Below are 12,635 nucleotides of genomic sequence, written 5' to 3'. Positions count from 1 at the left end.
TCAATTGATATCAGTTTTGGACAACAGTCCCATCGATAGGAACCATACTATGCTCCTGGCACGAGTGGCGGGATCTGCACGGTTCAGCGACGTGGTTACCCATGGGATCATTAATCAAGCAGCAATGCAAGCGCTCACGCCTCTGGACATCCGTCCACTATGCGCCGGACCACAGGCACCAAATGCGACTGAAATTGGCGATTGACCATGCGAAGCATAAGTCGAGCCATGGACACTATCAACATCTAGCAGCGCTTTGAGCCATTCTTAGATGAGCAATTTCTTGGGATCAGGCACGAGCATCCAACTGATGGCCATTGCAAAAAGTAGGCCGACCAGGATCGGCTGCAGAGTACTGACCCCGGCGCTGTCAGCGATTACACCAGTGATGGCCGGAAATATAGCCCCTGGCATCGACGCACGAGAGAATTAGCGGATGTCTCAGGCAAGAGTAGTGGGCTTGCAGCCATGTGCTTCTTACCGCCAGCTTGTGCCATGACGAAGATCATAGCTACTACACAGTCAGTACAACAGTAACAGCCTGTATGGAATAGCACTTCCCACGTACCGAGACCAGATGGTTGGAGTTCAACAGGAATGAGCTTTGATCCAACGCTTATACCTGTGGCAAATGCCGGGCCAAGTAGAAATCCCATCAAGCTGATCATGACCTGTGTCTGTAAGCACAAAATTGAGCTTCATCCGAAAATGGCAGCGACGTACCGAGTCTACTATCACGTTTGGCACCCTCCAAAAAATAATTTGCAGAACCAACGACATAATCGCGTAGACCAGAAACATCCTCTTCTCGCCGAATCGAAAGGTTGGCTCAGCGAGTGCAAAACGACCAGCGGCGAGCCCTCCGTAGAACGCTGCCGATATGAAGCCCACTCTGGATAGAGAGCCATGACGGACCGTGGCAAGATACTCTACCACCCAGCCTCCTGCTGTGATTGCGGCGCCTAGGTACAGGAAGAAGAAGATGCTGAGCAACCATACACTCTTTTGCTTGATAGTCGCTTTGAACTCTACCAGCGCAGCGGCTGACCGACGCTGTGATGATGAGGACCCTGCATTGCTCGGGCGAGGGCCTCGCTTCTGATAGTATGTGGTCTCGTCTCGGAATGTGTAGCAAGATAGACCAAGGTTCACCACACCGAATCCCATTGGCACGAGGTAGAAGTACGCCCAGTCAGCGGGCGAATGCGATGCAATGGCTGCCGCTACGAGAGGACCAGTCAACCCACCTATCGCATAGCAGCCGTGTAGCAGACCAAGCCAGCGGTGTGCATTCTTCAACCTCGAAACGAAGGTATTGCATTGAGGTTCCTGACTCGCTTGACCGAGAGCGACAAGGAAGAACGTAACGGAAAAAAGACTGAAAGGCGGGACCCATGGTCGAAAGCACTGTGCAAGTAGCTGTACTGCTCCTCCAAATATGATCATGCCGCCACTGCCAAGGACGATACGTCCATACCCGCCCAAGAAGGCTGCAATCAGCCACCCAAGAAAGGTAACGCCGTAGGGTATAGCCATCCATCCCGTAGATATGTTGTACGTCCTGAGAATGTACGGAATGAGGGCGCCGAGGCTCCCATCGTTGACACCACAATTGAAGAAGCAGAGCAGGGCACTGATGAGCTTGAGCTTGCGTGCGAAAGTCAGCTCCAGTGGAATAGCTGCAGAGGCAGTGCTATGCCCGGGGTTTACATCCGTGTTCGGGTCGCTCAATGAGTTGCCGAGTTCGTGGGATCCTGTGGTGTGCAACTCAATGAGTGCGGGAGCTTGTGCGTGGTTGGGAGAGGAGGTGGCCATGCGTGGAGAGTGGAGCTTTTTTCTCGACGGGCTATGAAGCGCAGTGGACCACAGGGAAATCAGTGAAATGGTCGACGCACAGCTTTAATGGACCTGAGAGACTAGTAGTCAACAGGTGTGGATTTGCCGTTTATATTGTGCTGGTATTCAGATCGGCACTGTGTTAGGCCGTGGTGACGACGTGCTCTTCTCCCTATAAGCAGCTGCCTTTCCTTTCTCTATACAATTATGCGCAAAATAACTATCGTATACTAAGACCTAAAGTTAGGAAAAGTATAGTATCCTCGAGGAGGGCCTATACCTAAGTAGTTATTATAATATCTAATTATTATCCTAATAAAGCCTTAAATAGAGTAAGGAAGATAACAAAAGTTAAGTTAAAGATATAATTACTTTTAGTATACGTTATAACGCAGCGTAAGGAGCGTTAGGTAGCTTCCTAGGTATAGGCACTCCTCGGAGATACTATATTTTCCCTTATTTTAGGTCTTAGCATGCGATAGTTATTTGGCGCATAAATATATCGCTCGCACTACATCCTCCACCATGTTTGTAATAGCGACTCGCAATGCACGATAAGTAAGCCGGCTGAATAGGGCGCTCTGTATTGAAAGCTCGCGAGATCCGTGGGAGAGATGGCGTCCCGATGCTCCTCACCAGTCCCCGCACGCCTGCAGAGTTTAAAAACAGCCTCTGCTCCAGCAACGCCAGAGACATCCTTCGTCGCCGAGACTGGCAGAGTCCTGCCGTCCATTTTCGATAGTCCGGCATGTGCTGCAACTGCTTCCAGCAGCGATCGACCGACGAATGCTTCTCAGGGTTACATCATGCCTCACCTCACCTCACCTCCACGTCCCGGGTCTCTGGAGGATGGCAACCAACCTCATGCTGTAATAAGACCGTTGGATGGAGTACGGTATACCTATATGTAGGCGAGCTGTCGTCAAAATGAACATGGACTTTCTTTCACACTTCTCAGCATCATCACAATGCCCTCTATTAGATCTGCTCTTTTCGCTGTCGTAGCATCGACATGCACGACTCAAGCCGTCACTGTTCAAAACGCCGAAGCAGCATATCAACAGCTTCAGGGCTGGTACAACCAGTCCATAGGTCTCTGGATACCATCGACCGGCTGGTGGAATTCGGCAAACTGCATAACGGTCATCGCGGACCTAGCTGCTATCGATGACTCCATCAAAGTTCGATCCCAGGGCGTGTTCCAGAACACATACTACAGGGCTCAACAGTACAATCTAGACATGCAAAAGACCGTTGGACCTGACTGGCTCCCTTGGACTTACTATGGTAATCATTGGCCACATTACCCACCAGGCTGGCACCATCCCGCTCCCGTGCAGACCAACGGCTTTCTCAACGACTACTACGACGATGAAGGATGGTGGGGACTTGCGTGGGTCGCTGCCTATGATGTGACTGGTAACCCGCAATATCTGCAAGAAGCTCAATCGATTTTCGAGAATATCAAGGCTGCTTGGGGCACAACGCCATGTTCAGGCGTCTGGTGGGACAAGGCACACACTTATGTCAATGCCATTGCAAACGAGCTCTTTCTCGATCTAGCTGCACATCTAGCCAATCGTGGTGGTAGCCAGTCAGCATACTATCGGTCATGGGCAGTCCGTCAATGGAATTGGTTCCAGAATAGTGGGATGATCAATGCCCAGCACACCATCAACGACGGCCTGGACAACACGACATGCAAAAACAACGGCGGGACGGTGTGGTCGTACAACCAGGGTGTCATTCTCGGTGGCTTGTCCGAGCTCAGTCGTGCCACTAACGATCAGTCTTATATCACCATTGCGAAGCAGATCGCAGATGCCGCAATTACGAATCTGACTGACAGTAACGGTATCCTGCACGACGTGTGCGAGCCTAACTGCGGTATGTTGCCACAAGAGAAGCCTTCTACGATGGACGAGCTGACAGAATTTCTAGGAGCTGATGGAAGTCAATTCAAGGGAGTGTTTGCTAGAAATCTCCAGATCTTGCAGAAGGCGAGTCCAGAGGGCCGCTATGCTACGTTCCTGCAAAAGAACGCAAACAGTATATGGGCGAATGATCGGCAAGGCAGTGCCCTGAGTGTGGTGTGGTCAGGTCCGTTCGTATCGCCGGCCAATGCCTCAACTCAGAGCTCGGCTATGGACGCCATCGTTGCCGCATTGGCAACATCATGATGATAAGAGGGTCGACTGACGTGAAAAGTATGGTATCGTCCTGCCGTCCGGGCCCACCTAAGATTCGCTGGATCTGTGGCTCGGATCCTATGGAATAGCTGTCATTGTGGTAGTCGCAGATCTCTGTACCGAGGTGGTGATCAAGAGAGTTTGATGATAAAAAGTGCTATCTTGTCTGGCTTGTATATCTCCTCAGCATCCGTCTATCATCGAATGGAATTGGCAATTTCAACCCGCTACAAGGCACCGCGACCTTCTTATTTGCAAGTGTATCAATATAACCAGGAACAGTCAGCAAAGCTGAAGGAGGCCACTGACCTGCTAGATGACCACTTGTTCTCACCTGCTGATCCCGGGGAGAGGAGAGGAGAGGTGCTTTCGATCTTCCGGGCCGCGCCATCCATACCAAGATAGGCTTAGATTGCGCGATACTGCAACTAAAATATGAGCCTCGGCTGGCTTGATTTATACATACATATATATATCTTCGCCGTACTTCCACCAATCTCATTGCTAACAGCTTGAGCATCATCATCAATCCCGAAGTTGATTGTGAAAGTTTTCAAATCCATTTCGCTCTGTTCAAAATCTACCCTTTGCTTGCTGTATCATTACCGCAATTTCGTGGTTGACAAAGGTCAAAGATGACGGAGAAGCTAGATTTCGATGTAGTGCTGGTCAGGCGCCCAGTGCCACCGCCATTGGACACTACAGATTGCTGACTATGTTGCTACTGTAGGTGGGAGCAGGTATTTCGGGTATCAACTTTGCGTAAGTCCCCAGGAATCCATGGTGTGCATATTCAAGACTGACGCCACCCGCAGATATCGTTTGCAAGAACGCTGCCCGAGCCTCTCATATGCGGTCCTCGAAGGCCGCCATGAGATTGGTGGTACCTGGTCTCTCTTCAAGTATCCTGGCATCCGCTCAGATTCAGACCTGTACACTTTCGGCTTTCCATGGCGGCCATGGACGGAGCAGAGTTCCATCGCAGAGGGTTCGCTGATCATCAACTACATGAAGGAGTCTGCTGCGATGTACGGCATCGATCAGCACATCAAATTCCATCACCATGTCGACGCAGCAGACTTCTCGAGCACATCGAAGACATGGACTCTTGACGTCACAGCCAATGGGAAGGAGAAGAAGACCATCCGTAGCAAGTTCTTCCTGCTGTGCAGTGGCTACTACGACTACGACCAACCACTCAAAACCCTCATACCTGGTATCGAGGATTTCGAGGGCACCGTAGCCCATCCACAGTTCTGGCCACAAGACATGGACTACACCGACAAGAAAGTGGTGATCATCGGATCCGGCGCCACCGCAATCACCCTCATGCCTAACCTTGCTAAGAAAGCTGAAAACGTAACAATCTTGCAAAGATCTCCCAGTTACATCTTGTCCCAGCCTTCCGAGGACGGCATGGAGAAAGCTATCCGCTGGTTGACCTGGTGGAATAAGCCTCTCGAGCATACTCTTATCCGCTGGAAATGGGTGCTGGTGCCATTCTTGCTCACCCGCTTCGCTTACAACTTTCCCAATGCCGCACGAAAGATGTTCCAGAATATCACCCAATCTCAACTGCCACCCACCATCCAGCGAGATCCCCACTTCAATCCGTCTTACAACCCTTTCGAACAGCGAGTCTGTTTCTGTCCCGATGGCGACTTCTATAAGGCTTTGCGGACTGGTAAAGGATCTGTTGAGACTGGGGTCATAGAAAAGGTCACCAAGAACAGTATCAAGCTTACATCCGGTAAAGAGCTCAATCCCGATATCATCGTGACAGCTACTGGGCTTCAACTACGAGTCGGCGGCGGCATCGCCATCTCCGTCGACAAGGCACCGTACAATGTTGGTGGAAAATTCCTCTGGAAAGGCGTCATGCTTGAGGATCTGCCAAACGCAGCCTATGTGATCGGCTATGTTGATGCCAGCTGGACACTTGGTGCTGACGCCACTGCGCAACTCATCTGCCGCATGCTCAACACCATGCAGAAAGAAGGTGTGGTGGAGGTTGTTCCAAGACTTAGTGACAAAGAGAGGAACAGCATGAAGGAGGAGCCTGTCTTGAGACTGACGAGCACATATGTCAAGAAGGCTAAAGATATCATGCCCAAGGCTGGAGCTAGTGGGCAGTGGAGGGCGAGAAGCTACTACTTCAAGGATATACTGATGGCTTGGTTTGGAGACATCAAGACTGGGACTGAGTGGATTAGAGGAGTGTAGGACGACGGTCTGGATGGATGGTATGCTGTGAATGAACGATACGATATAGATGCATTCAGAGCAAGCCATTCAAATGTAACAGAGCTTTGTTAGTAGCATATCTACCACTACTGTCGCTAAAGTCGAACAGCAGTGTCCTTCAGGAGGCTCGACGCACGAGCACGCATTTAACTCTATCAATTCGTATGGCCACTTTGGTGCTCGTGTTTACCGACACAGCTTTGCGAGGAAGATGACTTTGACCTCAGAGCTAAGCTTGCCGACATTTCCTTACAGCATGACATTAGCAGTCGTGTTCCGTGGTATTCGAGGATGTTCATGGTGCAGACATTATCGAGACGCACTCAATGGCAGATCGTGCTCTGGGCATATGGAAGGATCATTGCCACAAGCGCCGGCGTCGTAGGTGGCAGTGTGCAAGGCGGCTCGCACGTTCACCGACTGCGATATCCAGCAGGGATGTTACCGAACTATAGATGCGGAAATCACAGGGAGCCACTGACTATTGCTGCCAAGCGCCACAGGATTGATTGCTGCCGCTTCAATATCCAAGCGGGAGGAAACATGTTTGCGGTGTCGCACGACGTTCGGGCTGAAGCTGAGGAGGGTCGTCGTGTACAGACCGCAGCAAGGCAGATGATTGCGGTCGTTCGGCTTCCAATACTTCGGATCCTAGCCTCGTCCATATCCTTGCAGGCTGGACGAGTGATGCGACCGCACAGCCACAGCATTACGCCTCGCCCCGGTTTGTGATTTGGCGCCAGTGCAGAAGGGGAACGACAGCTGTGTTGTGAGTGGCCGGTAGCCATGGATCGATAGACAGAGTTCGCTTTTGACTCGATTCGGTGCTTAGATGTGGCGTCGTGCCCTGGCAACTACCCATGTCAAACGTCCTAGCTTAGAAGAGCGTACAGGAAACCTGCCTTTTCATTTCCTTGCAATTGATGATGCCGCGACTGATCAAGTAACAATCACGGGCGGTATCTCTGCGACCGTCGCTTAGTTTCAGCACTTTCTGATCAGAAGGCGCTTGTATCCTTGAAAAAGTGGTGTTTACAGCGGCACTGGTACTTCTGCTTCCTGTCAGTGTGAAAGCTACAAGCACAACGTTCACAGCAATGGCGCAGTCCCCGTGAAACGACTAGTTCCACAGGCCCGACCATGGCAACGGTTTAACCTCGCCCCACCAGCATCCCTCGACATCATCTCAGCATTATTGTCTTTGCTCAGTTCCCAGCACCCAGGCAAGAAGCCTGTGACCCGAATTTGACCTTCGTTTGGCTGGATTGTCTGGATCATCCGTTTCTGAACCAGCCGCCTTGCCTCGGAATCTGGCCGGCATGGTGTAGTACAGGGCCACCGACCCATCGTACAGACGTCCTTCGCTTTGGTACGTTACATGCTGTCAACGCACAGCGACTGAAATGGCTGATCGGCTACATAGCTTGACCCTCGGCATGCGAGGCATGCCCAACGCCAACAATAACAGGTCGTCAAAGTCACGAGCTTACGACTCTGTTCGATCGCCAGTCTCGCCTCTATCGCCGGCATATCCAGTCCAGACGTCCTACGAAGATCTACGTCGGCCTGAAGCACGAAAGCTGCTGAGAGAGCAACTCGAAGGCACATTCCCGGAAGTTGGTCGCCGAGCTTCAGAGGACACAGTCAGAAGCTCCTCCAAGATGCAGCTCATGGACAAGTTCACTCGGAGGACCTCGAACATGGATATCGCGGTCAACGCTAGTGCGAAGTCGTCGTCCTCAACCGTCGACAGCCTTGCACCGACTACTACCTTGGCATCGTCGACAGGGCCGAGTGCCGAGCTCGATATTGCTAGAGCGATACAGTTACTACAAGAACTGAAGAAGACGGCATCGCCAGATGATCTAGTAGCACTGCATAGGGCACTGCTTCCCACGAAAGAAGTTGAGGTGGTCTCGAGTCCTCAACAGGCTTCATTCGAGGAGAGCAAGCCGACTAGCACCGCACCCACCTACCATCGAAGGTCTGCCCTACCGCCAGGTCTTGCGACACGAGGAGGACTATCTGCGGACATTCTTAGGAAGCCAGAAGATGCGACACCACGGAACCGTGCAAGCGATCGACCGACAGGCTGGCTCAAACATAGTATGTCGATGGGTGCCCAGACTGTCGCGCCGCCTGCGCCAGTACACATACCTTCGCCGTCAGTAAGCAGCCTTGCCGCTCTTGATTTAGCAGACGATGTGACGAATCCAGTCGGCTCACGTGCCGTCACTCCAGGCGACTACCCATGGTCTCCAAGTGGTGGCTACCGGCCAGGCACGCTTCACATCACGAATGGCGCAGCATCACCGGAGCCGAGTATTAAGGCTGGGCGGAGTGCAGACCACACTGTCGCTGGCCAGCATCGACTCGAAGATGGCTACTTTCCATCATTACGAGCAGACAGCAGAGCAAGCTTTGTTGTGAGTCCTATGCCCGGGAGCGAGACATTGTCGCGTCGCATTAGCGACGACAGCATCTCGATCCGCGACCGTATCATGAGCTCGGACAGAGCAGTGCAGCAGCGCAAGCAGCGCGCAAGCAGACTGTCAGGCATCTCCACACCATCCAAAGAGTCTTTGAGGTCGTCAAAAGCAGCGTCCCTACGCATCACGCCTAATATGGGACGGCAAAGCTTCGACGATGGCAGTGTTTCACCTGTTTCCGATGCCCCCACGCCGCGTTTCAAACAGAGATGGAGCCACCGAGCTTCTCATATACCTGCGGAACCCACGAGCGATAACGAGCCTTCGTCCAATAATACACACGAACAGAACGTACTACGGGACTTCGCCATGCGGTTATCCACTGTATATGATAGCGACGGAGATGACGGGGTTAATGAAGTGAACGGCACCCCAGAAGCTGCTCTTTCTCGACTGACAGGCGATGCAAAGTCGACCACCAGCGTCAGTACTGTCATCGACCGCTCCAGCGAAGAGACTCTACCGAGTCCCAGACTGCAGACGCAAGGTCCTCGTCCCATGCCAGCGCACAAAGACAGTGGCTACGGATCAGGCGACTCTTGGCGAGTGTCTTCGACCAAGCTATACTACGAGCGCCGTGAGAGCCACACGGGAGTGGCGCCCTCCGCCTCAAGTCAGATGGTCGTCTCCAACTACGCTGCTTTTCTAGGTAACGCCTTCGACGACGAACAGGCTACCAGCCCGATGGAGATAAAGTCAGTCAAGACTCTCATCCCGCAGAAGATCAAAGACACTACCGATGTCGAGAGTCTGTACACTTTCAAGGAATTCCTCACCTCGCCAGCTCGAAATGCTGCGGTGACGAAGCCAAAGAAGATGCTACCAGCTCCACTTCTCAGACTACATACACTGAAAACTGACAAGCGCTCGAGCTTGCCGACCTTGCCTAGCCCGACCAAGCTGGACTCGACTGACTCTGTACCTACCATAGCTTCTCTACAAATCTCCCCAGCTGGCCACGTATTGCCGTCCACCGTGGCCAAGCAGCAGAAGAAGCTACAGAAAGCCATCCCACCACATATCAAGAAGCAGCGGAGAGAAGAAGCTCAAAAGCTGAAGGCATGCCAAGCTTCTGCGCCTGAGCTTCCTGCTCTCCCTGACTCGGTCTTGTCTGGTTTCGCTGATCGCTTTTCGCACTTGCCTTCTGATGCGGATCTGCATCTAGCTGCCGAAGATCACCATCTCGAGAATACTGGCCGCGTTGTTCAAGCCACTGCTCCTCAAGAGATGGCTGCCACTGATAGTACCGAGATTGGCGCTTTTGAGCGTGGCCGTGGCCGAAGCAAAAGTGTTCACAACACCGTCATGCGCTCAGCCTCGCCCGACACAGGTCGTGGGTGGAGCCTGATGAAACTGCGAAGCAAGAGTGCTGGCCGCCACCGAAACCAGAACATGAAGAACCCAGGTTTTGACATGGTCACCAAGAAGGATGATTTGCACGAACTGGCAGCTTCAAGCCCTGGCGACGAGACACCACCGGCATTTTCTGATTTTAGTTCAGTGGCGCAGACTCTCGGATCCGGATCTTACGACATCGCAACGAACCAGGTGAAGCGTAGGACAGCTCCGGCACGTGGTGCGACGCTTCATCAGCTCCAAACGCCGTCTTTAATTACCACCGGGTTACACAAGATTAAAGCTACGAAGGGTATGGACAGCACGGCAGCGTCGGAACTTGCACGCATGAAGAGCAAAGATTTCGCGAAAGGAGACACGGTGCCAATACAGGACCGCCCACGAATGGCTACACCCAAGAGTGGCAAGTCCAGTACGCCCACCACACCTACACGCCGTGTTGAGGATCGATTCCCGGATTGGACGAGTAAAGCATCATCTCAATCGCCATCGTTGGAGCGCTCGCCGATCAGTGCAAAGAAAGACTACGCAGAGAGCATTCCACCTATGCCAGAGTTGCCCGCTGATATGGTCTTCAAAGCCTCGAAGTCTGATGACCTTGTGGCGAAGAGACTCAAAGATAGCACTGTCTCGTCGCCGGACGCCTCAGCGCGCAACAGCAACGAGACCAGAGATCGGGCTGAGATGCAACGCCTTGCAGAAGTGGAACTCATCGGGCACGGCAAAGCTGAGATGGGTCCACAAGTCATCCACGACATACCTGCTGGGCTATCGCGCGCAGAACGTGCAGCCGCCAAACAAGCTGCTATCAACTTCCACGTTCGCGAGCTCGCAGGCTCCAGCTCCGAGAACTCCAGCTTCGTCGAGCCTGCTCACGAGGCTACGATTGTTGAGCCAGTCGCGGAAGTCACGACGCCGAGTCACGATTCTCAGCACGCAGGTTGGCCAGGCTGGGAAGAACAAGCCAAGCTCTGGCGTAAGCGTCGCGAATCGTTAAACCAGAGATTGGGCATGCCCGCTGGCGACGAGATCTCGGTCATTACTGCCGAGTCACCACCTGTCTCGCGCAAGACTTCAGCTGCTACTACTGCTCTGCAGCGCGAGCCATCCAAGGGTCCATCGATCGTGGTATCAAGATATATCACACCACTCGCAGCCGAGACAGTCGCCCGAGCAAATGCGCGCAAACGACCCACGGATATGGCATCGCAGCACTCGGATCTCTACCGTGAGCTGATCCAGACAGAAGACAAAGAGAATCGACCGACCAAGGAGGATGTGCCGAGGACAGACAGTGCCATCACTACAGCATCGACTTCGACCTTCGTCACGCTGAAGTCTTGGGATCCGCGACCCGTGAAACCGGATGTTCCTCGGACAGGCACTGCGGGTACCATGAAGAGCTATACCAGTACCACAACTACCACCACCATCAACCGAGCCAGGAGTCCGGGCGGCAGAGTCAGGACACCGAGCGGGAACTACTTCCCTTATGTCCCACCACAGCAGAACTATAATTCCACACCCAACATCACCTCACCAACCAGCCCAGCCATGTCGTCGATACAGGCCTCTCGCGCTGCGGCATTCGCGAGGATAAACGAGGCCGCCAATAGTATGCCCTCTCTAATTTCCACCAAGAAGACGTCCAGCACGAACGTCCCGACTGCCGCTTCCCAGTCCACGCTCACGTTGAACAGCAACCGTAGCTCGGAGAAGGTAGTGGATCGGTACTCCGGTGGTCTACAGTATGGTTGGGATCGAGGAGAAGGGTTCTCGGGTAGTGCGGGCACGAGGGATAGTGGGAGTGATTTTGCCGGGAAGAGGAGGAGCAAGCAGATGGGGGAGCAGTGGGGGTTGGATTTGAGTGATGTGCCTGTGTTTTTGCAGAAGAGGGTTGTGTAGGTGTTGGGGTATTAGAGAGGACTTTGATATGGTGGAGCAGTGAGGTCGCGGCTGGGAATGTTCCTTTGCATCTTTAGGAGGATGTTAGGAGGGGTTTGGGGCGACAATACAGTATGTATAGCACGGGCATAGCGTAGCATAGCGGGAGGATGTGGTTAGTATACATACTCCGGCATTCTGTAGACATCGATGGCACCCATACTTCGGCTGGTCATGGGTCCGATATATCTTTGTTGCCACGGTCTTTACAATTGTCGCCTCCTATCTCATTACATCTGAAGTCAAACCTAGCAAGAATAACAGGAGTGTGCACCCCGCCAAGACGCCCAGTTGTGTCGTCGCTTTCCACTGGCGGCAAAAGGTGACGTTTTGCGTTTTGATTGGCCAGAGGATCGTGGTATTGCAGCGCTTACAGGCAGTCACTTTGGGCTGGCATGAGCTGGAAGGTCGCTAGACGGCGGCCCTACGAAGTAGCTTGAGAAGGTAGGTCGAATGACTACTAAGTCGATGTTCTTGCCACTTTGCGATTCCCACAGTCTTGAATATATACACGAGGATCACAAGTGACATCAGCCTGCACATAACAGAATAGCGTGGTGCGACGACGCAGTGATCG

At 52.7% G+C, this 12,635-nt stretch overlaps 4 protein-coding genes across 4 annotated transcripts; 3 read left to right on the top strand and 1 right to left on the bottom strand.

Moving 5' to 3' along the window:
- Nucleotides 1-267: 267 nt before the first annotated feature.
- LTS14_004030 (uncharacterized protein) lies at nucleotides 268-1,815 on the bottom strand (the record flags this gene model as incomplete). The annotated part of the gene is made up of 4 exons (XM_064836732.1): nucleotides 268-407; nucleotides 482-511; nucleotides 569-677; nucleotides 724-1,815. 4 exons carry the CDS (start codon nucleotides 1,813-1,815, stop codon nucleotides 268-270), a joined length of 1,371 nt encoding a protein of 456 aa, XP_064695365.1.
- Nucleotides 1,816-2,804: 989 nt separating this feature from the next.
- LTS14_004029 (uncharacterized protein) lies at nucleotides 2,805-4,016 on the top strand (the record flags this gene model as incomplete). Its single annotated transcript, XM_064836731.1, has 2 exons — nucleotides 2,805-3,723; nucleotides 3,778-4,016. 2 exons carry the CDS (start codon nucleotides 2,805-2,807, stop codon nucleotides 4,014-4,016), a joined length of 1,158 nt encoding a protein of 385 aa, XP_064695364.1.
- A 644-nt stretch (nucleotides 4,017-4,660) lies between these two features.
- Nucleotides 4,661-6,248, top strand: LTS14_004028 (uncharacterized protein; the record flags this gene model as incomplete). The annotated part of the gene is made up of 3 exons (XM_064836730.1): nucleotides 4,661-4,693; nucleotides 4,756-4,787; nucleotides 4,841-6,248. 3 exons carry the CDS (start codon nucleotides 4,661-4,663, stop codon nucleotides 6,246-6,248), a joined length of 1,473 nt encoding a protein of 490 aa, XP_064695363.1.
- Nucleotides 6,249-7,672: 1,424 nt separating this feature from the next.
- On the top strand, nucleotides 7,673-12,019 carry LTS14_004027 (uncharacterized protein; the record flags this gene model as incomplete). The annotated part of the gene is made up of 1 exon (XM_064836729.1): nucleotides 7,673-12,019. The coding sequence occupies one exon, from the start codon at nucleotides 7,673-7,675 to the stop codon at nucleotides 12,017-12,019; it is 4,347 nt and encodes a 1,448-aa protein (XP_064695362.1).
- Between the last annotated feature and the right edge of the window lie 616 nt (nucleotides 12,020-12,635).

Source organism: Recurvomyces mirabilis (assembly GCF_035927965.1).
Source record: "Recurvomyces mirabilis strain CCFEE 5264 chromosome Unknown scaffold_9, whole genome shotgun sequence".
NCBI classification, from domain to species: domain Eukaryota; kingdom Fungi; phylum Ascomycota; class Dothideomycetes; order Mycosphaerellales; family Teratosphaeriaceae; genus Recurvomyces; species Recurvomyces mirabilis.
Note: the sequence above shows the minus strand (reverse complement) of the source record. Positions and strands in the feature narration are given on the sequence as shown.